We start from the raw sequence: 25,030 nt of genomic DNA, 5'->3' as shown, positions 1-25,030 counted from the left end.
AGTGCTTACAGCATAGAGGGGAATTCTAACGTGAAGCAAATAGGAACAGTAGAGAGGAAGCCTAAGAGACCTAAAAATAAATATTAGGAAGCTTCTACCTATCCATTTCTAAGTTCAAATCTCTGTGAACTGGAAAGGATGCAAAGAATAAGAGGCTCATGCTTCATCCAAAATGCCAATACCCTTATTATATAGGAGAGACACAACCCGAATGATTGTTGATAGCATTTCCAACAGTAAAATCAATGGCCTAAATGTGAAATTAATCGGAAGCCACGGTTCTAATACACTGTTTTGGCGATGAGGCACATTAGATGGGATTGTTTCGGAATGCCTAATTATTGTGTCTGCCACACTCATGTGTTTGAGTCATTCCTAACTTTTGGACTGCTGCCTAGATCATTTCTGCAATCCGGTTGCAGTTGTGTATTCTCTCTCTCTCTCTCTCTCTCTCTCTCTCTCTCTAATGCATAACTTTCCTCACTAGCCTCTAAGCTCAAAGCTCGAAACTGCACTTTCGCAAATTCTAGCTAAGAGCTGAAACAGTTTGTCAGAGTGTTGATTCCACCAAGTTTCGGTGTAAGTTGATGTTTTCTTTGTGTTCTGCAGGTTCATGATTTAAAAGTGCCTGTGCGAAGTCACTTTTGCTGGAAACTGCAGCCTGGGCTCTTGTGTTCAAATCATTCTTCCATCAAATACACGTTACCCTGACCTTACAGTGGATGAAGATACCTCAATTGTCTGACTTTGCCAATTGCTCAGTTTCAGAATTTAGGAAGGTTGGGAGGAAAGAGAAATCCTGCCAAGATCTGAGCATCTAGGTGACTTATTTTCCAGCACCATCAATAGCTGTGAGCGTCAACTGAATATTCTCCCAAGGAGTGCCATGATCTTGAAGTCACTTTATTAAAAACGGTTGTGTCTGCAGATTGGTCAAGAGACTTGGACGTTTACAGCCAGAGATGACACTGAGCGTGCTTCTGCTGTGGCCTGCAGTCTTCAAGGGGGGCATATTGATTGATGAGTGACTGCCTGCCGATAAATCCTCTCCTCACTGCTTCCTGGATTGGACTTCACTAGGCAATTTATCACTTACCTTCACACGCACATGTGGGGTTTTTCACAACAGTAGTTTCAGAATCACTGGGACCTGGATTGATTTCATCATTTGACGGAAACGAACAGAATCCCCGGCGCCTGAGCACCATGGCCTTGAACGTGGCCCCCGTCAGAGACACAAAATGGCTGACATTAGAGGTCTGCAGGCAGTTCCAGAGGGGTACCTGCTCCCGCTCCGACGAGGAGTGCAAATTTGCTCACCCCCCCAAGAGCTGCCAGGTGGAGAATGGAAGAGTCATTGCCTGCTTTGATTCCCTCAAGGTAAGGGGATGCGTTTCCCGTGTCACGTCTGGGTTTCCCAATGGAAGGTTTTCTGTGGTACTTGTAGAGGAGTTCCAGTCGTTTCTAGGTCCTGTTTTCTTGTTTGTGGTGACTACTGGGATATTTTCACCCACTTTTTTTTTTTTTATATCAGGCATACATAAATTTTTCACAGATCCATGTTTAAATTAAAAATACATGACGATGTATTTTGGGTCTGGCATGACATTCATGTACCCAAGAGTTTTAAATCAAAGTCTGGCTTGTGACAACTGAAGATAAATATTTTATTAACATTTGATCTTCTGGAGGTTATATAAAGGTGAAGAAATTGAATGTGTCACTTTTATGTGCCAGTTACTCTGCTTCTCCTCTCGAAGAATTTTCTATTCTTGTGGCTTTCTTTCTTGACCAAGGGTTTCCTAAAATACTTCTTAATAGGTTTTTCATTCTCTCTGACAATTTGTCATGGCTAACAGAAATTATTGAGTACATACTCAATACTCCTGAGAACCCACTGTGTGTCAGTTAACCGATCACAGAAGACATGAATGTGATTCAAGATGGCATCCTTGAGCTCGCTGTCTGGGAGGGGAAATACAGCACGTCAGCAAATAACGATAATACTAGACAGGAAGGAACATGTGCCTTAAGGGAGAAATAGACCTCTGTGGGGATCCATAGAAGGGAGAACTGGCTTCCAGCTGGCCATTTCAAGAAATTTTTTAGGAGGTAAGCAACCTGAGGTATACACTGAGTCCGGTGGGGTTTGGACCTGCAGAAATAGGGGAATTATAATGAAATATCTAATTGAAGGAAATAGGGGTGACTTAGCCCATAATTCTTTGAGGTTTATTTTGCCCTAAAATAGGATTCTATGAATCCCAGATTGCCTGAGACAGTCCTAACATCATCATGATATTGTTTCCACTGGATATAAGATACATGGCTTAAAAAGAGCTTAACGTTTATATATCTGCAAAACTTCATATAAATAAGCTTACCAAAGAGTTAAAAAAAAAAAAAAAAGTTGATCCATGCTTTTGGGAAATCTTAGTGCTGTGAGTTTACAGAATAGTGACGTTAGCCTGTTCTTGGATATTGAAGGTTTGGGTATGTTTTGGGGGATGATTTTTATCTTAAACTAAAAAGTTATGTCTTATGATATTTGTAAGTCAAAACTGAAATATAAGACTTCATATGTTTAAGTACATCTTAAAGGGAAAATTTGTCTATACACTAAAGGCAGAAGGATACATTTATAGCCCAAGAGAAGTTTTTTTTAAGGGTTAAAATTTGGAAAATTAGGTATGTTATTTATCTCAATAACTACCCCTATTTTATTCCTTTTCTCATAAAAAGTTTATTAGATTAGACTTTAAAAGTATGAATTATTTTGTCTACACAGAAATAAATAGATGGATAAATCACAATTATATAAAGTATAACAGTATAAGCACATTTTTATATTAGTATTTATTTTGCTTTTAGTCAAACAAGTAAACTAAGTATGTATTTGCTTCTATGGTTGTCACCAATGGAAACATTCACTATAAAAAGCAGTATAGATTAAAAACTAGATCATAAGAACTTCAAGATATGGAAACAGGTCAGAAATGAGAAATTCATTTTCCAGGTCATCCCACTTCCTTCATTTTATTAATCCAAGCCTTCTCTGATTGCCTATTTACTATGAAACCAACATTTTAGGAAGTTTCTTAAAACTTTTAAATCATTAAATTAGTTAAGGAAGTATGAGGGAGATATGTCCAATGTATCAAGGCTAAGTATTTCTTGAATATCAAGAAAACAACAACTCCCAGATCCTTATAATTTATTACCTCACTGTGGATTCACCAGGACAATTGTTTGAGGATTCCAACCCATGGAGAAAGGATCCAGAATGGTTATGTTTAGCATAAAAACATGAACCAAGCCATGAGAATATGAAGCTTTAAAGATCATTTTCAGAAGTGTCTAGTAGAATCATTTTCAAGTGTTGAAGCAGTTACATATTGCCTTAAGTTATCTGTTCCCTTTGAGAATTATAAATTTTCAGATTATTCAATTTGAGTGTGATGTTATTTATTTTTAAAGTTGTCAAACTGTAAAGAATGTGAAAGGAGCCCACAGCCAGAAGAACAAGACAGACCCAAGAATAAGACCCGACCACTTCCCCGCTTTGGGTGGGTCACTTATCACTTCTTAGCTTTTGTCTCATGGGTAAAATGAGGATATTCACCAGTGAAATTGGCTCAGGCATGCACAGTGCCCAGCACCATGCTGGTCTATTCACCTTGCAAGGTGGATGTAAGAATTACGAGTTCTTTTGGGCGCCTGGGTGGCTCAGTTGGTTAAGCAACTGCCTTTGGCTCAGGTCATGATCCTGGAGTCCCTGGATCGAGTCCCTCATCGGGCTCCCTGCTCGGCAGGGAGTCTGCTTCTCCCTCTGACCCTCCCCCCTCTCATGTGCTCTCATTCTCTCTCTCTCAAATAAATAAATAAAATCTTTAAAAAAAAAAAAAAGAATTACGAGTTCTACGATTAGGACAGGCAAATAAAAAAAGGCACTCAAAAGTGGTAGCTAAAAAGAAAAAGTGTGATGACAACATACTTAAGCTGTTTAATCTTATTTCATTTAATATTTTAAATAAGACCATGTCGCTCAGTGGAACCAGCCTAAGACAGAAGTGCAAGGGCTTTGAATCAAAGATCTCTGTCTGGTTACAGGTGAGCTCTCATTTGAGACAAATTACTTTACCTCCTTGATTTCCGTTTCCTTTTATTTAAAATTGATATAATAATTCCAACTTCATAAGGTTACTAAAAAGACTAACCGGCCTAAGATATGCCAGATGCCTAGCATAGGGCAAGACATGGTAGGGACTGGTCATGGTAGACATTGATTTTGATGACTGTCTTTATAGGCAAGACGTGTCCAACCCATAAAGCGTCCAACTCTTCATGTGTCCAAACTCTTAAGAATCTATGGTGTGGGTGATAATAGCTCAGTGATACAAATTAGTCATGACATTACAAGAAATCAAGTTTGAGGCAGGCATTATTTTTGTTGTTATTATTTGTTACAAGGTATTTTCTCAAACACTGTGGAATATTTTTATGCATAAAAATAAGTAAGAGGAAACTGTGTTGGCATATCAGTATGGAGACCAGTCTACTATAAGCCTGAGCTATTCTTGTTTTGTTTTGGTTTGTTTTTTGTTATGCATTATTTGCATCCATGAGTAAACATCCATAAACACTTACTAAACATATTTGTGGGTGGTTAGAAAAGAGATTTGCTGAGGTCTTTGGAAAGAGAATTGTACATGTATAAATACTTTTATAAAAGATATTTCAGAAAACAGAGCAGAGTTCTTACTGATGACAACTTGTACTTTTTTCACAACTGTTACCTTGTTGCAGTTTAAGTGAAACCACGGAGCATGCATGGCATTTGTGATATTTTTTTAACAGTGGATTTGCTTACATTTTTTCCGGAAGGCCAGAACATTCTGGAACATTGTGTTTTACAAGCTAGGTTAACTTGACAAAATGCAAATTGCTTCGTGAGCAACTAACTTCCCTGCAGCCTTGACCAACCCCATCTCTGTGCCTTTATAATCCATGAAACCGTCGTCTCCCTCACAGTTGAGATGTTTGAGATTTTTCTTTTCAGGTTCTTTTCCCTCTAACCGAGTGAGGAACTAATCTGGCTTGTTTTGCAAATTGAAACATCCAGAAAGGAATAAACGAATTAGCTGTAATGCTTATTGAGACGAAAGGTTTTGGCATTTACCACTTGATGAAGTATTTAATATATTTGCTTCAACATGTTAATTCAGACTGAACTTAAAAAAGGAAACAGTTTTTTAAATCATGTTGCTAGTTTTGACAAAACAGAAACAAAAAGCACTCCTAGAGTATTTGGGGAAATTGTTTAGACTTTACATAGTAAAAATTTGTTCAAAGACAGCGTGATTCTTTCAATACCTGAATGAGATGATGTCACTCCCCCATTCAAGGCCTTCCAGTGGCTTCTGATCTTACCTGAGTAAAGACCAATCCTTAGGAAAGCTGTTCAGGCCCTAGGAGATCTGCTTCTCACCTCCAGTCACCTGACGTCAGTCCTACCCCTGTCCCCTCATCCACCCTGCCTCGTTGCTGTCCCCTGGATGTACCAACTAGGTTTCCACCTGACGGTGTTTGCACTTGCTCTTTGCTCTGCCTGGAATATTCTTGCCTCAGTTGTATGAGCAGCTTGTCCCTCATTCCCTTCAGGCTTCCGATCAAAAATGCCGACGGTGAAGCCTTTCTGCCAACCTTATATCAAATAGTTATTTCCCCATTGCTGTGGTTCCATTTCCTCACCTTGTTTTACTCTTCTCCCTAATAATGATCGCCTCCTGATAAACTATATCCATACTTAGTTTTTGTTCATTATCTACGCCCCCATCCTTTCTGCTAGAATGTAAGCTCCATATAGATGAGGATTGTATCTTTTTTGACCACTGTTGTATCCCCAGAGCCTAGAACAGTGTCTCATACACATTAGATGCTCAATAAGTATTTGTTGAATGGTAGAGCATGTTCATCAGGAATGTATTCAAGCCTCTCAGATAGGGCTGCCGCAATATGGCTGTACGGTAGGGGTGCATTTCTCAACAGTCTCTGTGACCAGCACCCCCTGGAGTTGTGCAGTGCACAACCTGTGCAGCCATGTGGTTTGGCCCCATTCTCAAAATCTCAATAGATTTCAAAATCTATTTTGAAGGGAGCTCTGTGCAGGAATTGGAGACACGAGTGTGACTCTGGAAGTGTAATACAACACTGGAGAATTGACAAGTAAATTATTTCACTTTCTCTGAAGCTACACACGATGCAGAAACTACTTTTTATTACTCTCTCTTTGGTGCTAAGTTTCAAAAACGTAAAAAAAGGTAGATCCTGCTCACTTATTTACAGGATGCTGGCTATAAGTGGGCTGATGGCAAATAAAATTTTAGTCTTCATATGTATGGGTGAAAATTTCAAAATCGAAAATGGTAGATAGGTGACCATTTTGGACAGTTCTTAAAAACATACTTAAAAATGTATGTCATTGGCCTTGACCTTAACTTCATGTTCTTGAATTGCTTTCAAATAGAGGGAAATTCTTTGTAGAAATTGCTTGAGTATTTTTTTTAAGTTATATGCTCAATTCTGGCCTGATTTGAAAGTATCTCAGACAATTCTGTCCTTACCAATAGAAATCCCTGTAGTCATATAGAGCCCATTATCTGCCAGGCATTTTTCATGTATTATCAGTTCCTTCCGACAACTCTGTAAGGTAAATATTATTCAGCCAACCATTGTAGCTGTGGATGCAGGTTCAAAACTGTAAGCGACTACACGTAACTCACATGTAACTTGTAAATTGTGGGGAAGGGACCTACTCAGAGGTAAGTGTGACTCCAAAGCTGCCGTCCCTTCCCCTCCTCCTAATTCCTTTTACAGAATAAATCACTGGTCTAATGAATTCTAAATCTCCTAATATCTTAATAATATTCATGTTTAACAAGTTTAGCATATTGAAGTGTCAAAAACATTCTAAAAGGAAGCTCCCAGGAATAAACCAATTTAGGTACTAAAATTAAATATTTGAAAAAGAGAGAAGGCAAGGCACGTATATTTATTTTTGTTTGTATTTATTTACAAACATTATACCATCACTTACTAGGTCTCAGTAACAAAAGTGGCGTTCGTCCAAGGTATTGGTGTGTGTGTGCGCCCATGTGATTCTGATTTCGGATGTTATGATAAAGTGCAGGACAGGTACTACTTTAAGGATTCTTGGACCCACCAATTCTACTTCCTGCATAAGAGGTCCATTTCCCTGTCATCTGACTTCTGCCCTCCAGGGCAAATCAGCCATTTGCCCCTTCCTGGCATTATTCAGACCTCCATATAACAGTTTATCCCTGTAAGTGTGTGTCCCCATAAGCTTCCTAAAGGTAGGATTGCGTCTTACTCATCTCTGTGTCCAAGCACCTAGCGTGGTATCTGGCACGTAGCAGAAAGGCAAGAATAACCATTCACAGAGTGCATAAATTAACAAAGGAGTCCCCACAACTTGAACTTCAGACCCCAAACTTCTCTGCATGGCTGTTCATCATTGTCTTTAATTTCTCTGTTTCGTTCTGCAAGCCTGATCAGCCCCTCCTTTGGAATTCTCTCCTGCTCTCCACCCCCCCACACACACTGGTACACTCCTCGTTCTTCTACCACTGCAATTCCTGTTTCACCTCTAATGCCACCTCTTCTCCTCGCTCCCTTTTTGTGGATAGTCGCCAGGACTCAGTGTTGGCCCTTCCTAGGTCAGGTTGGTGATCAGTTCTGAAAGGGTGTCTGCAACTCAGCATTCAGTTCCCATTTCTGTGCCCATCCGTCGCCATTCTGGGTGTGTGCCCTTTCCCTGCCAACTCTCTGGTTCCAGATGCCCACCAAACACCCCATATGCGTGGTCCATACTCGCCTGTAGTTCCACACATCTAAATCCAAACTCTTCATCCCGTCCCTGCCCCAAGTCATCAGCCCACTCCATCCCCATGCCTTTTTCCCCAGACACAAAACCTTAGCTTGACACTGACCACCATGCTGAGGATCCTTAGTCTTTCTTTTTCATTCTTGTTCTGATGGTAGGGAAGTATAACATCTTTAAGAATTAATAAAAACTATGGAATTTTTCCCCAAATACGGACTATTGCAACAAATCTCAAGATCCTGAGGGTTTCATGTTGGCCTCTAGAAACTCTCTATGGCCTGCAAGTTAAACTCTCGTCTACAGAGAAGTCTCACACATGAAAGTGGGCACAAGAAGACCAGAGGGTCATTAAAGATACTTTGTGGTTATTTCTCTGGGGCCAAGATTAGCACCTGATACTTGCTGATACTCAAGATATTTCTATGCTGAGGAAGATTTACCTCTAGCTTCTGGGACAAGAGGAGGGCCATTGCTCCTGTGAAGGGCAGGTGGAATCCACTTCAGTGCCTTTAGTGAGCAAAGGAAGGAGGATTCTCAAGCAGTGTGGCATCTGCCTCCGTGTCCTACTTAGGGATAGCACACACGTGGCATGTATGAGTGATGCCACCTTCCTGGGGACACAAGGTCTACCATCAAGAAACCTACATTCAAACCTGTCTAAAATTAAGAGTTAGACAAAACAATCTCTGTATTCGTTTCCCAGGGCTGTCATAACAAATTACCAAAGACAGGGCAGCGAAACACAACAGAAATGTCTCACCTGTCAGTTCTGGGGGCTGCAAGTCCGATCAAGTGTTGGCAGGACCATGCTCCCCTGACACTTCTGTGGGAGGCCGCTTCCTTGCCTCTTCTAGTTTCTGGTAACTCAGTCTGTTCTCTGGCTTACGGCAACATACCTCCAATCTCTGCCTCCAGCTTCAGACGTCTGTCTTCGTGTGTCTCTCTTCCCATGGTCTTCCCTCTGAGTCTGTGTCTGAATTTCCCCTTCTTAGAAGGACACCAGTTATATTAGGTTAGGGCTCACCTTTTCTGGTAGGACCTCATCTTAACTAGTGACAAATACCTGCAACGACCCTACTTCCAAATCAAGTCACCTTCTGGGGGACAGGGATTAATCCTTCAATTCATCTTTTGGGTGGAGGGGGGGGACATAATTCAACCATAAGAAGAATATCTAAACCTAGAAAACATCAGAAATCAAACACTGTAATCTAATTCACGAGCCCAGATTGGTTTCAGAATCCATCTCTACACCTTGCCCTGGATAGCCACGCGCCATCATCAGAGTTGGCAAGAGAGAGGAGGCTTGAAAAACTCCAGTCTTTGGTACTGAGTAGAAGGAAGAGAGATGATCAGCTGACATTCTATAATTACAATAAGCTGCGTTTAAAACACGTAAAAATAGATAAAAATAATTCACAGAGAAAAATGGCAAAACTTACTTTCTCTAAAAACCAAATGGAGTAAAATATCACTTTTCACCTTAATTATATTCTTTAATAATTACATTTGTTTATTATTCACTTTGCCTTGGGCGGCGATGCTAACTTTTGTTAGGCTGTGTAGCAGTTTCTCATGAAACCATTTTTTCACCAAAGCTTAAGGAGAAAGACACATTTACCGTGATTTAATATTCTATTTTTTTCCTCAAAATGGGAATAGCATGTTGTCAGGACCCCTCCTCCTTTCATTCAGACTTTCGGTTTTATTTTAGGACGTTTCTAATACAATGTATGAAGCAAAGATTTTAAAGTCAAAGCCCTGACCTGGGAGTCTATATCTGAGCCCTGGCTTTCCTGCGGGTCATCGTGTATTTCCCCTCTCTGAGCACGCTCCGGGTGCCCCGTCAATCAATATTCATTCATTCATTCATTCATTCATCCATTCATTCATTCATTCCCTCTTTCACTAAACAAGATGTGCAAACCAAGATATGCAGGACTCAGGAGGAAATAGGAGTGAGGCACTCCGCACTCACTGCTAGGGAAACCTGGGGACCAGTGCAGGCTGCAGAGGGGAAACTGAAGAGCTCATGACCCCATTGAAGATGGCAACTGCCAATCAGCCACACACAGCTGCCTTGTGAGAATCCTGGGGATTTTTTTTTTTTTAAGATTTCATTTATTTATTTGTGTGAGAGAGAGCACGAGCAGGAAGGAGGGGCAGAGGGAGAGAGAGAAGCAGACTCCTCCCCGCTGAGCAGGGAGCCCAATGCGGGGCTCAATCCTGGGACCCTGGGATTGTGACCTGAGCCAAAGGCAGATGCTTAACTGACTGAGCCACCCAGGCACCCCAAATCCTGGGGATTTTTAAAAAAAGAACCAGAGATGCAGTATTTTGATGTGAAGTTTCCCAATTTCTAAACTTTGGCAACCAATTAAAATATTTTTAAACCCTGAAGTTCAAACAAAACACACCTACAGGCTGGATTCCGTCTATAGGCTGCCACGTTTAACCTCAGTTCAAAACCAAGAAACAAGTATTGATCGTGGGAACAGCATACACCCCTTCTTCCATCAGTAGCGATCACAGAGGGCAGACCGAATTTATCACCTGCTCTGAATCATCCCTGGAAGACTTTATGGGCATCGTGTTGGTGAATCACTCTGGTTTCCCCTTACCTCACTGGCCGGTCCTGCTCTGTCTTCCTTCCTGAGTCCTCCTTCTTCTGACCTCTAAATGCTGGCATCATTCCAGGCTTGGTTTTTGAACAGCTCTGTGTTTCCTCACATCCACAGTGACCACCTTACCCTTGTAACTCACCAAGTGTGATCTTGCCTCAGAACCTTTGTACTTTCTGGCCCATATTCCACAGAACTGGACTCCCTGGATGACCTCATCCAACCCAATGGTGATACACATCTTTTGTATGCTGAACATTTCTTAATTTCTATCTCTGGCCCTGATTTCTCCACTAAGCTCTAGACTCATGTATTCGATCGCCCCCTCCCTGACATTTTTACCTGGATATTTAAGTGACCTCTCCCACTCAGTATGTCTATTAATAAGTTTTTGGTTTCCCCTTCAACCTACTGTTCCCATTGTCCCTAGTCTTAGATGGTGCTGTTTATTCACCTGATCAAATAAAACATCTTGAAACCCAGCTTCAGTCTTCTCTTCCTATTACCACCATATCCAGTCCATCATAAGCCCAGCTTTCTCTGCCTTCAGAAGATATCCTAAATTCGAGCACTTTCCAGCACTCTTGTCATGACCGAGCTGGCCCAAACCACCACATGTCTCGTATGGACTTTTGTAATAGCCTATATAATAGCTCTGGCTTTCGCCACTCCCTCCTTGAGCTGAGTGACCTGTAGGTCACGTCACTCTCTCCCCTAAACCTTCCAGTAGCTGTCTGTTCCATTTCCTACATCACAGCCCTTCAGGCCCCCTGTGCCCTGGTTCCCTGCTGCACTCTGGCCCCGTAAGTCGACCATGCTTCTCCTCACCCCTGAGTTCCTAGCACACTGGCCTCTTTGTCCCTCAGGGCCCTCTGCATTGGCTGCTCTCTCTACTTGGAATGCTCTTCCCCCGTGTAGCTGCAAGCCTCAGGTCTTGACTTGGGTGGGTCTGGGCTGAGACAGATGGCACACATCTATCCACAAAAGCCAGCTCAGAAATTATCCTTAAGGAGTGTGATCTATCTCTGTGTCTCCTCTGGGTATGTCTCCACCATGACAAGGTGAGGCTGTAAGGTGGGGATCCCACTGCTGTATCCTTGTATCCAGCACTTGTGGGGTGCCCCATCATATTTGCAAGTGCATAAATGTATCCGTAAGTCTTACACTTTTAAATGCCCCTGCTCTGACAAAACTCAAGTCACTTTCCTGGCTACCTACTGCTTAATACTTTCTGTCAATCTACAGACAGATAAAACCTCAAAGCTAAAGGCTTTGTACAAATAAGCTCTTTGCTTTACAACCTGAAAGGTGTTTCTGGGTCATGCTCACGTTTCTGGCTGCCCTGATAGACAGATCACATGGAGACTTGCTCACAAGTGGTAGCTACGAGTTACTAAAATTCACGGATTGGCTCATTTTGCCACTGTGGGCAACTCAGCAGTTCCCAAAAGCCTGGTTAGAGACTTAGGCTGGTACTGGGCAATATTTCCTCTGCTATAAAATAAGGACACTGAAATACTTCTGTTTCAGTTTTGTTTCATTTTTATTGTGGTAAGAACATGTGATACCAGATCGCCCTCTTAACAAATGTTGAAAGTCATGACACGGTGTTGTTAACTAGAGACACCCTGTTGTCCTGCACTGCTCTAGAATTTATTCATCTTGAACAACGGAAACTGTATAAAATACATTTTGCAGGAAAATATTGGGATAGCAGAATTCTGAAGGGAAATTCTTTCAATGCAAAACTTTTTTTCTTTTATTCAGAGATTGTTTCTTCTTTTTTTTTTTTTGATGATCATAATATTCCTTTTGTTTCTAAAGAGGCTTTCTTAATAGATGAGTTTTATTGCTCTTTTTCCCTTAATAGCCTTACTCAGCAGAAGAAAAAGTGAGCAACTCTGTGTCAGTTTCCCATTCTTCTTAGGAATTATTACTACTCCATAAAATTCAAAAGTAGGGACCTACCCATCCATACTCTCCGACTCAACCACCATCAGACTCACTCGTTTGAGTCATGCACACAGGAAAGGCTTTGTCATTAGAAAGTCACTGGTAGGTCCACATATTACCTGAGAGGAACCCAGAAGTTCCTCGGGCCTTTTTGTGTTAGCAAAGGAGGACAGCTTGAGATCCATCAAATAGGCAAATTTTCATGCGGGTGGGGGTGGCTGGAGGGAGGTGAGGAATGAGCCTGACCAGAGACTTTGAAACCTGGAACAGACCTAGAACATGTCTGTTTCAGTGTACGGGAGCAAGTCCCCAAGGATCCAAAGGCAGCAGGTATCCAGTGCTAAGGTCTAAATCACAGAGTGACTCGCTCTGGAGCTGGGGAGACCAGGGCTCCTCTTGGGGACCTTCCCCAATGACAGATTGCACCTGATTTACAATTTCCTGTGAACTGACCTGCTAATACTAAGTAGCATAGTCTTTCCACTTGGTTCGGTTCCATTTCCTTTGGCTCAAAGCTTATAGTCTAGTCTCTATTACTCTTTCTCAGCACCGTCATGACCAAGAAGAATGAAACTGACAGAGGACGGATCCTCCCCCCTGCCCCGAGCACCTACCTTTGGGATTCAGGGGGTGGATGTTGACATATTTATTTGTGATCAGCCATACCTGGCCATCCTTCCCGACCCACCAGCATCTTGGGGCTATGTCTGATGAGACCATTTTCTTATGACCGAGGTGGTGGTCATGGTATGGGTAATGGGTGGTGAGCCCCTTTGAAGATGAGATGTTACAGGAGAAGGAGGAAGGGACAGTGACTCAGAGGTTTTAACGCAGTTGAAGCAAAACACAATGACTGGTTTCAGCTTGAGTCATGTTTATGTTTCACTTAGTCTACCATCATCTTATTTAAGTGACATTTTGTATTCTTAAAAAATTATCGCTTTTGGTTTTCAACTGAATAAGGGATACAGATACCAAGGTACATTCGGGATCCATCTTAATGTAAAAGCATGTTTATTAAAAAAGAGAATACAGCATATCTAGGCTTTTTAAAAATACTTGTCTGGTCCACATCTCAAATCTCATTCAGAAGAACATTTCAAGTGCTCCCAGCCCTCTGTAGAATCATTAATAATGACACCAAAGATATTATTTCCACACCTGCCATGAAACGAAGCATTGACCCAGATGCTCAGGATGTAAAATTAATCATCAGCAGCCTCATTTGAGAAATTTAATTCATACCGCTTTTCTTCTGCTCCCGTTGGGCACTTGGTTGTTAACAGGCATGGTGATCGCGGGAAAATATTGGGATAGCGGAATTCTTAATGAAGAATTCCAGTAGATCCAGATGTTCGGAGTGGTATATAAAGCCACAGAGAAAGAAGTTTCATTTCCTCGAGAACTTCACTATCTTTGTTCATTTATTTATTCTAGAGCCCTCACTGGCCCGCCGCTGAGTGCTGAGCACTGGTGTTTTAAACAACACGCAGGCACCTTGTTCCCGGGGAATTCACAGTCCAGTAGAGGAAACAAAAGGAAAGTAAACAAACTAATCGAAGAATCACAACTTATCCAGACTGCTGTGAATTCAGGAAATCCTGAGTGCCCACAGAGTGGCAGGCATTGGGCCAGGCCCTGGCAATACAGCTGGTTATAAATTCAGCACAGTTTCTGGACCTCACGGGGTTTTTGTTCTAGTGGGAGTGATAGAAAACAAATGGCCAGAAACAGTACCCCCCCCCCCCGCCCCCAGAAAAAAAATTCAGTTATGTTCAAGCCGTGAGAAGTGCTAAGCAGGAAATAAACTTGGATAGAACCCAATGTGATCAGGGAAGAATTTCAGCAGGAAAGGTGGCCTGGGATGTGTTCTTCAGGGAGCTGCTCTCTGAGCAGAGACCCGAAGGACCAGGAGGAGGCAGCCAGGTGGAGAGAGAAGAGCTTCGCCAGGCACAGGGGAAAGGGAGCCCTGAAGCCTGGAAATAAAAGTATTTCCCTCTTTCGGGAAACAGGAGGCAGGGCGACCAGAGCTTGATCAGTCTGTCAGGGGGAGAGGGGCCTGAGACAGTGACTAGGAGAGAAACCGTGTAGGAGTCTGAGTCCTAAGATTTACACGACAGGATGACATGTTCCCGTTTGCCTGGTGAGAAGGCCACTCTGCCTGGAGAAGGAGTTGCAGGAGAAGGCCAGGCCCCAAGATCATTTGAGAGTCTTTGCATCATCCAGATTGAATTAATTTTAAAATCTCACTTGTCTTTGATATTTTTTAACAAGCCTACATAACTGTCCAAGGAACCCCTTCATGCTTATTTTGGAACTTTTATCAGGGGCCTACAGTATCCTCACTGTAGACTTCATCGGATGGTAGAATTGCACCAGAAGAGAGAATTCACTTACCTCTGGTGCTCCAGGTGGGCTAGAAACGCAGGAAATCCTAGGCCTCCTGGCCATGTTTATATAACATCGTCTTGTGGATGACTGCCTGGTACCTCCAAAGATCAGGTGTGATGTGAGGGGAGAGACCAACGTCCTCCGTGAACTCTAGCACTTAACACCTGGTAGCAGGCCACAAGTGCAATGCAGAAGGAACTTTTTTCAAAAGAAAGGCTTCTCTAATCTCCTTCATCTTAAACTTTTCTAGCTGGCCTCCCGCATCTCTCTCCCTTTTGTCTCTGAACTTCTTCTTCCACTGCCCCCTAAACCTCTCACCAACCCATCCATGGCTGTCCAGCCTTGTGCCATATTCCTCGAGAGACATGGACGTGTAAGATGTAGTTCCACCTCTCATGGGTTTTATAAAATAACCGGGGAGACTAAGAGCCACACAAAATTAACAACTAAATACTAAACTATTTGGCACTAATTATTTCAAAGAGCCTTTTTCAGAAAAGAGTAGTATAGGCTGCAAAAGGCGGCCAAAACATGTCATGGAAAAGAGCTTTCCGGGCTAGGTAGAGATCAGCTCAAAGGAATGACTGACCTTCACGTTGGATACCCCGTATCTGTGGCTTCCACATTTTTTTTTTTGTTTTTTTTTTCTTGGGAACTTCTGGAAGCATCTATTCAGTAAGTCTGAGTATAGAGACCAGGAATCTGTATTTTTAGAAGCTCTCCAGTGATTCATATGCAGGGCCAAATTTAGAAAATATTACTCCAAATGATCTCATCACACCCTGAAGCTGTTTGTTCTCACGCTGCATAAACCTAGGAAGCCTCCCTGAAGGTCTTACTGAAAGTTTCCATTTGTCTTCCAAGGTTCCAATAAAGGCACAAAAGTATGGTGTCTCACAGGTGGTATTGCCCAAGTCAGGATAAAAACGATCAGGCCCCTGTCCCATACCCTTTGACTTCTTATTCCTATGCCCATTTTAATGGAAATATCCAACAACATAACAGCCCCCGAGTGATTAACCATAACTGTAAACTATAAGCTTGGGATTTGTATTGTGTCCTTTAAAAAGTTCTATGCCCGGGATATTGAGAGGCAGTCTCAGGCAGAACTAATTATTTAAATGGCCAATCCAAGCTTAGCAAGAGAAATTTTCCCTGGTATCAGTGGTGGAATATTTGGTTGCCTGGCAACCAGCAAATATCTGTGATGCAATGGAAAATCATTAGTTTGTGTCTGGGTTGATCGTGTAGTTCCTAATACCACACTTGGTTCATTTCATTGATGATAAGTATTCCTGTTATAGCTTGTTACATATCAAAATGGTACTGAGCTGCAACTTTACCCAGTTCTAATCTTTACCGAACACCAGCCAACTGCCTAGCCTAGCCCAAATGCACATGGTAGAAATAGATGTTTGGTCCATACAGAAGGCGACAGGATAAGAGAGTGAGAGCAGAATAATTTGGAGATCCGTAAAACTGTTAAGTAAAATGAAATCTAGTGGAGTCCTTAGAGTGATGGTACAACTTTAATCATGAACTCTCCAACTTTGGAATTCTGTGGATTTCTACCATGTGACTAACACCAGCATTTAAGGTAAAGAACATAATATATAAGAGACTTTAATCATAACTTTCCAATCACAGTCTCCTAGAAACTGACAAAATATATGTGGATAGTTTCAAAGTTTGATCTCATTTATAAAGGGCTGCTTTACATTATAAGAACCAAAGAACTGCTATTTGTCAAACTTCCACATTAAACATCTGCCAAGATATCTTATTAGGTAGGTTTTCTTAGTGATAATGAATGGGTGCATAAAATAAAATATGCAACCCTGTCATTGTCAGATTCTGTCCACACTAAATAACGGAGACATTCATTTCCCCTTGTCAAAAGTTCATAAATAACAGAAGTAAAACCAACGAATTGCTGAAGTAGTCATTAGTGTAAGATTATTCTGCACACAACCAAAAAGACAGTTTGCAAACCAGACCAAAACACTGAGGCTCAGGGGTGCATTATTGTAAAGTAGCTTCTAGTGTGAGAAAGCAGATTATTCTTCACAGTGACTGGTTACAATATGAGAAGTTTCTTGAATCATAGAGAACTCGTCAGTGGTTACCTCCCTTCAACCTTGGGAAACAGTTCACATTTTGCTCACGATGTTCTGAGACATAAGCAAGAAGTGATCCAGGTCAAGTTAACCTTGCAAAATAAGATAAATTAAACTTTGTTTGTATGACTAACCTGGTTTTGTCTGCTCAGGAAATTTTCAAGGCTGGTCTTTGATTGTTTTTTGATTTTAACACCCTCTTTTGTTTGACCTCTCAAACCCAAATCATAATTTTCAAAAGTGATTGATTTAGATTAATTTCTCTCTCTCCCCAAAAGATTTAGAATTGCTTTAGGTAACTTTTTATTAGCCAGTCTAGGACATTTGTACAACAATATAATTAATAGCATTTTTAATGAAAATCATGGTATATTAATTGGTAATTTTTGGATGAGTGTTCTTCCTAATTACTTATTAACCTTTAAATCAGATATACACAAGGGAATGGAGCAAGATTCACGTCTTTGAGTATCTGAAAGCTTTTTCAAGGTGGTTTTTTTATAAAAGGAATCCAGAATAACTGTTTTTTCCCCCAGAGGAAACTCAAAATTATATCAGGAACTAAGTGTGGTGTGATGCTTAACACATTAATATGCTATAGAAGTTTTCAGTGTACCTATTCTTGGCACTCTAGTGAATCATCACTAATAGAAGTATGGCTTAATAAGATAGTAAAGATGATGCCATCAATTTTTCTTTATCATTTAAATTTGCAGGTAGTTGCAAACGGTGCTGTAAAGAGAAAAAAAATTATTATTAGTTGAGATGTTCTATTTGAGTATTTCATTGTATATATTAGAAAATGAAGAAGCCTAGACCCACAGAAGATCTCTAGATCTTTGGCCCCAAATATCAAGTCTGACTCCATGTAACTAAAAAAGGCTTGATAGATAAAGCATGATGTGAACCTGGCTCATCACCATTTAGACAGTAGGTCCATTTAAATGGCTGAACATAGACTAGGTGAAGAGACAAGTGGATTTCAGAAGGGAAGAGTCCAGTTTCACCTCCTCTGATGGCAGAGGTCATCCCACTCTGGAGGTCTTCTCTGTGGCCCTGCCTTTTCCCAAATTTCTCTTACGCTTTTCTATCTATCAGCACTGTTGAATAACAGTCACTGTTTGAAGGTCTATGTTGCTTTTCACTCTTGGTGGAGATTCATTTTGTCCTTGGGCCTTCCCTCTAGGCCTTTGACTTGTTAACTTTTCTACTTTCTCTCTCTGTCTCTGCCTAATTCATTCATGAAACAAATGTACTGAAGCCTGATATGTCCCAGGTACTACCTTTGGCATAGAGAATCCAGCAGTGAAGACTTCATGTTGGTGATAGTTTGATGGGTGGGGGTGGGGGCGGGGTGGATTCAGAAATGAGTATGAGGTAACTATCATCTGGTGTGATAAGTACTGGGAAAAGTATCTGTGTGCCCTGGAGCATGGAAAGTTCCAGGGTATGTGCTCTGGAAGCATCCTAGGAGCTGGCCAATTCAGACTGGACACTGGGGGAGGTCAGGGAAACTTATCAGACTTGACTAGGAAAATGCAGGTGGTGGTAGTGGCTAAGAGGGTGGAACATGCCATCTCTGAGTCTTCCTTCTCTGACTCCATGAGGCCACCTGTATTCTTAGTCAGCCCATCTCTGTCCTTTTGCCTGGGTCCATTCGTTTCCATCTTCCATGTCTCCCTATTGGATTGTCATTTGCTTAAAGAGCAAGCCCTGTGAGGACCATCCATCAAACCATTATGGGACAATAAAGAATATGCTCTGCTTAAAGGCCCTGCTGCAGGTCAGAGGAGGAGTCTGGCTATTCATTCTCCCACAGGGATTCCCAGAGGGGTCTGTATGCAGTTGTAAGTGAAGTTTTAACTGTGGTTCTGCTTGCCATTCCAAAAAAGAAATAAGTATTATTTTATTTATTTTATTTTAAAGATTTTTTTTTATTTATTTGAGAGAGAGAGAGCATGAGCAAGGGAGAGGGAGAAGCAGGCTCCCTGCCGAACAAGGAGCCCAATGCAGGACTGGATCCCACAACCCTGGGATCATGACCTGAGCCAAAGGCAGATGCTTAACTGAGCCACCCAGGCGTCCCAAAGAAGTAACTTTTATTTATTTATTTTTTTAAAGATTCTATTTATTTATTTGACAGAGACACAGTGAGAGAGGGAACACAAGCAGGGGGAGTGGGAGAGAGAGAAGCAGGCTTCCCGCCGAGCAGGGAGCCCAATGTGGGGCTCGATCCCAGGACCCTGGGACCATGACCTGAGCCCAAGGCAGACGCTCAACGACTGAGCCACCCAGGTGCCCCCCAAAGAAGTAACTTTTAAAATGAGAATTAAGACAAAATCCTAATCTGTAAAAAGAACAGCAGTAAATACATACACACATTCAAGAATTTTTAAAAAATGGATAAACAAAATGTTTCTTGAAAGGAGAAGAGACAAATGAAAGAAAATCATCATCAGCAGCATGGCTGCCATTTTCTGAGCATGTCTACACATTGTCAACTGTACCAGCCATTGTCTGGGTATTACATGTAACTCTTCAAACAATCCTGGAAGGCGGGATTCTCAAAACAAGTCCTGGAAGGGTCTTCGGCACAAAGTATGAGCTCAGTAACTATTCCCTAACTATTTCCAGAATCAGTGAAGACATCAGTGCTTCTAATCGCTTGGTGTCTGTCTCTCCCCCTCCCTCACCCCCAGAATATAAATTCCTTAAGGGCAAGAAGCTTGTTTTGCTTTCTTCCATATGCCAAGCACCTAGAATGGAGGCTGGCACATGGTAGGCATTCATTAGATACGCCACCTCTAAAAGACAAGAAAACAGAGACTTAGCTCAACTCTGGATTTATGCAAAATCACACATAAACTGGGACCATTTAGGACTTGACTCCATGTCAACCCATGTTATTCTTCCCTTTACATCACACCAGTCAAGCCTTTCCTTCTGTACAATCATTCTCTAATTATCTCAGGCCTGCTCTCGAGATACTTTTCCGTCTAAACATTCACCAATATGGTTTTGTTTCAAGGACTTAGCACAATAGCATATATTGGTGAATATTTAGCCCAAACCTATTAATAATGTAAATTATCAACTTTCCTAAAAAATAATTGGAGGGGGGAACAGAAATGGAAAACTTTATTCCTCCTGCTTGTGCTGGGAAAACCATAGGGGAATGCACGGGCAAGAAAGGATTGCCTGGGGGCACCTGGGTGGATCAGTCAGTTGAGCGTCTGCCTTCAGCTCAGATCATGATCTCAGGGTTCTGGGATTGAGTCTTGCATTGGGCTCCTGCTCAGCGGAGGTCTGCTTCTCCCTCTCCCTCTGTGCTCTCCCTTTCCCTCTCTCTCTCTCTATCACAAGTAAATAAAGATCTTTAAAATAAAAAAGTAAAAAGAAGGGGTTGCCTGTCCGCTGCATCTGCAGTGGGGTTTCAGCTACTGGGACATCGCAGCTTAGTCTCAAGAGAATTTATTTACATTATTAACATGTAAAGACAAACTCACTGGTGTGTTACGACTCATCCTCATAATGAAGGTCATTATGGTAAGCAGGCATGTGTGGGCAGACTGTAATCCTGAGTACAAGAGCGTAGTGAAGTGCCTAACTCGTCACAAACCTGGCAGGTTTGGAAGAAAGGCAGCAATCTGTTGTGATCATCAGAATAGTCCAGGTGTCTCAGTTTCACGAAGTGTGATCATCGAGGCATTGGGTGGTTTATCACATGAAATTGCAGCTCTAGATTTTTCTGGTTCTTTCTCTAATAGTCTTCTCTCTCCATTTTTCCCCATTAGGGGGGCAAAATTAAAGATTCCTAATATTGAAAGTGTTATAGAGAATGATGCACTCCCATATGCTATAGAAATATAAATTGGTCTTAGACTTGTTGGGGGACAATTTGGAAATACAAATTATATTCATAAATGTTGATAGTATTCAAGTCAGCAATTCCACTTGTAGATATTTCTACTGAAGAAATACCTATATGTGTGAATAAAAAGGCATGGACTAGGGTGTTCATGTCAGTAGTATTAATAACAGTGAAAAGTAAAAACAATCACCAAACTAATCAATAAAGTCATCCAGGGAGGGTTAAATAAACTATGCACCCCTGATACTACGAAGTACACGTGACCCATAAAAAAATGAAGGGGGGGAACCACTCTGTCTGTTTGTCTGCTGTATCAAACACACACACATCTAACTTGGAAGAAATCTCCAAAACATATTATTTAGTAGGAAAAAAAAAGCCAGTTGCAATATTTTGTACACTATAATCTGTTTGTACTTAAAATGCATTCCAAAAGATATATTTCTATAGATACATATATAATGTATGTATTATATATGTATTGTATATCACATTATGTTATAGCACGTTATGTTATATAATAGATAATATGTACATGTGATGTATATTACATGATTGTATCTAATATTATATATATGCTACAATTGAGTTGCAACAGCTAAGCTGTAACCAGAGACACGATCATCCTACGGCTTTTAACCACATGACATAGACCAATGAACAAGAAGTTCATGTCACTCTCATATGGGATGTGGTGGGTGCTCCACAGTCATTCAGGGCTGGGGCTCCTCCCATATCATGGCTCTGTAATTCTTTAAATCTTAGAGTTTTAGAATCTGCATGGCCAAGGCTGGGTCACTGCTATATCCAAGTCCCAACCAGCCTTAAAGGAAAGGAGAAAATATGGAAGAACCCCACTTGCTATCTCAAGGGTACCAAATTGGAGATAGCACACATCCTTTCCACTCCCAATCTTTTGGTGAAAACTTAGCTAAACATCCACCCCTTATAGCAAGGGGGGGTTGGCAATGCAGGCCCCCGCTAGATGACCACATATCCAACCACAGATTATTAGGGTGAAAGTGAAAGGGAATAATGTTGGTGGACAGCTAGCTGTCTCCTCCACCATATAGAGAACTTAACACAAATAGAAAACAGAGGGAACATGAAGTTTTACTCTCAAGTAAGGATGAGGCAGCATGTCAAAGGAAATCTTTGCTTTCTCAGTGTTCTTGGAATTGTCTAACATGAGTCGGAGACATTATGACAGCTTGACAGGCAGGGAGGTCAGTTGCCTAATCTGTCCAACTCTGGGTGATAGCTCCCTGCAGCCCACTTGACCTCCCACCTGACCTCTCATAACTCGTGCAATATTGCCTTTCTCCTCATCTTACTCTTTGCCTCCGATATCTTTACTCCACTATCCATCCATGCTAGCCACCATTGAAATGCTCTAAGATTTGGAAGCTCAACACCTACTGGACTGTAATTGTATTAAAAAGATAGGTTGCCCCTGGCCTTTATCCCTGCACTGAGATTTGCCCAGTGACTCTGTAGCTCACGCAAATATATTGAGCATTTATAACAATGCGAGCTACAGTAGGAAATAGAAGTGATGAGAGAAAATTTTGGTTGACACTAACCTTCCCCTTCAGAAGGTCTGTCTAACTGGCCAAACAGCACATCGGCGTCTGAATGATGAGCACCAGTGGCTGTGGGTAATGCCCAAGTTAGTGGAACAGCCATTAAGGTAAGGAGGACTTCAGAATGGTGAATGTGGACTGGGGCAGGAAGTTTAAGAAAAGACCTCTCAGTGAGGTGAGACTGGAATTGGGCCCCCAGGCATATGTGGTAGTTGTCAAGACATAAAACCATTCACGTGTATTCGAGGGATGGAGGGGTCCTTTATTGTTCACCTACTACGTGCTGTGTACTGTGCCAGGTCATGTTGCATGCATTATTCCACTTATCCTTACAACACATCATTAAGGTAGAGAGCCTAATTTTACAGATAAGGAAACTGAGGCAAAGAGATCTTATAATAGTAATTCAGGGTCTCAGAGGTAGTAAGTGGAACAGGTGCAATTGGTGTCCAGACCTATATATTTTCTGGATAGATCTAGATTTGTCTGGTTTCTCATTACCTCACTGTGTCTGAGAGCCTTTCGGGCAGGAGGAAAAGCAGGGGCAATGTAATGGGATGGAGCTGAGTCTGGTCTGCTGAGGGACAGGGAAGCGAGTGGGTTGAGTCGCAGGATGTCATTCCATATGCTTTGGGGCTGAGGTCACCCTGGTGTCTGAGCGCTCAGGTACAAGAAGATTGAGTTCCTGATAGGAAATGCTGTGTCACATGCTTTGCTTGGTATTGAGTTCTCCCCCAGCCCCGAGAGAGAGAAAGAAGCTCTACAAGTCAGTCCAGCTCCACTGGCCCAATTTAACAATTTAACCAGTTTAGAAAAGGGGTTTCATTGGCAGAAAACACCCCCAGCCTCTAAGCAAATGGTGATGAGAGCCCTGCATTACTCCAAGCTACTTGTGGTCACCAGGAGCGAAAACAGGCAGGGTCTTCGTGTCCCTGACCTATGGGGGCCCTAAAGGAAGCTCTGCTACTTCTGTCACATTTCTTCTGGTTGGACCCTTTCTCAGTTCTTCACGAGGTGACAGTATTGCCATGTTTTCTCGGAGCTTGCACCCTTTGAAATGCCTCTGGGTTTCTGCAGAGATTCTCTAGCACATCCTCGGCCTTGGAGATTGCTCAGCTGTCTCTCCCTGGTACTGCAGGCATCGTCATTTGCCTCTTCCTCATGAGGCCCCTCTCAGCTGGAGAGCCTCAGCAAAAGCTCTCTTCCTATGCTAGGTCCCCTTCTTTCATTCTCGGACCCACGCCATAGACAAGTCCCAAATGCTGTTTGAAGAGCTTTCCTCTAGAAGGGCCTCATTATTCTGATCAAATGGGAGAAGATCATCCCAATCAATTAGAAAGATATGGCAGGAGGATCCTGTATTATGGAGAACCCGAATGCCAAATGGCGTACTTCATATTTTCTCCTAAAGCTATTTTGGTTGGGGGGTGCGATCCTCTGGGGAAAGCCTGGGAGTTCCTTGAGCAGGAGAACGAGAGGATAAAATTGAAGTTTACAACCTGTAGTCTGGTAACAGTGTGTAGGATTAATTGCAAGTGAAAAAAAGATTGTGTCTCACAATTCTAGAGTATTAATATATGCCCAGCACCATGCCAGACTCTTGAAAAGCATTATTTCACTTAATCCTCACTACCAACCCTCTGAGCTTGTGCCCATTTTGTGGATGCAGCAACTGAACCCTACAGAGAATTTCCATGTTTCCGTTGGCTGGTAGGTGGCAGAGCCGAGTCCCGTGCCAAGGATTTCAACCCTAATACAGCAGGCACAGACAGGTCAGTAGAGTGAAGCCAGAGAAACTCCCAGGAGGCTGGTGTGGAGTCCATACTCTATGAGGCTCCAGGAATAATAGAACAGAAAGGAAGGAGAGAGCATTCACAGGAAGGGCTTACGGACTGAGAGCAAAAAGGAAGTCAAAGAAAAGAGAGAGAGGACACTTAGTCCAGGCACATGTCAGTGGTCATATCATCAAACTCCACAATAACTTTTGTTTAAGATTAATTTATTTGAGAGAGAGAAAATGAGTGTGGGGGGAGGGGCAGAGGGAAAGAATCTCCAGCAGACTCCAAGCTGAGCGTGGAGCCTGACGCAGGGCTCGATTGCATGACCCTGAGATCATGACCTGAGCTGAAATCAAGAGTCGGACACTTAGCCGACTGAGCCACCCAGGCGCCCCTCTCCACAATAAATTTGTGGGAAAGACCTTATTTTTCCTATTTTGTGGTTGAGGAGATGGGTTTAGAGATTTGCAGTGATTCTACAGCACCTGAGTAGCGGCGCAGGGATTCGAACCGTGCCCCGAGCACCCCCCAATCTGCTGCCTTTGTTCCCTCATTGCATTGCTTTAAACATAGCTTCAAGCCCTGGGCATGGGGAGGAATCACAATGCCATTCCCAGAAGTGGGGGAATTGTCAGGGAGAACAATGTGTGAGTAGGCATTGGGCACAATAAGTTTTTTGGGGGGTGAGGTGGCAGGTGTATGTTCAGGAATAAATTTCTTGAGTATCTGGAGACTGGAGCCACCATGCCCATTTGAGTGGCGGAAGTCAAGAGACTGATGCCGACCCCTCAAGGAAAAACAAGTGCAGTCTGA

At 42.1% G+C, this 25,030-nt stretch overlaps 1 protein-coding gene across 9 annotated transcripts in view; it reads left to right on the top strand.

Annotated features, from left to right (window-relative positions):
- MBNL2 (muscleblind like splicing regulator 2) overlaps positions 1-25,030 on the top strand; it is a 155,367-nt gene that overhangs the window by 46,759 nt on the left and 83,578 nt on the right. For all 9 annotated transcript variants that reach the window (XM_032402733.1, XM_032402730.1, XM_032402736.1 and 6 more), the window contains exon 2: positions 610-1,380. In XM_032402733.1, coding sequence (XP_032258624.1) covers positions 1,207-1,380 — 174 coding nt within the window. In that variant the 5' untranslated portion in view covers positions 610-1,206. The remainder of the gene's footprint in view (positions 1-609; positions 1,381-25,030) is intronic.

The sequence above is a fragment of the Phoca vitulina genome, unplaced genomic scaffold (assembly GCF_004348235.1).
Source record: "Phoca vitulina isolate PV1807 unplaced genomic scaffold, GSC_HSeal_1.0 scaffold5, whole genome shotgun sequence".
Taxonomy (NCBI): Eukaryota; Metazoa; Chordata; class Mammalia; order Carnivora; family Phocidae; genus Phoca; species Phoca vitulina.
The sequence above is the reverse complement of the archived record's forward strand: the minus strand, read 5'-3'. Positions and strand labels throughout refer to the sequence as shown.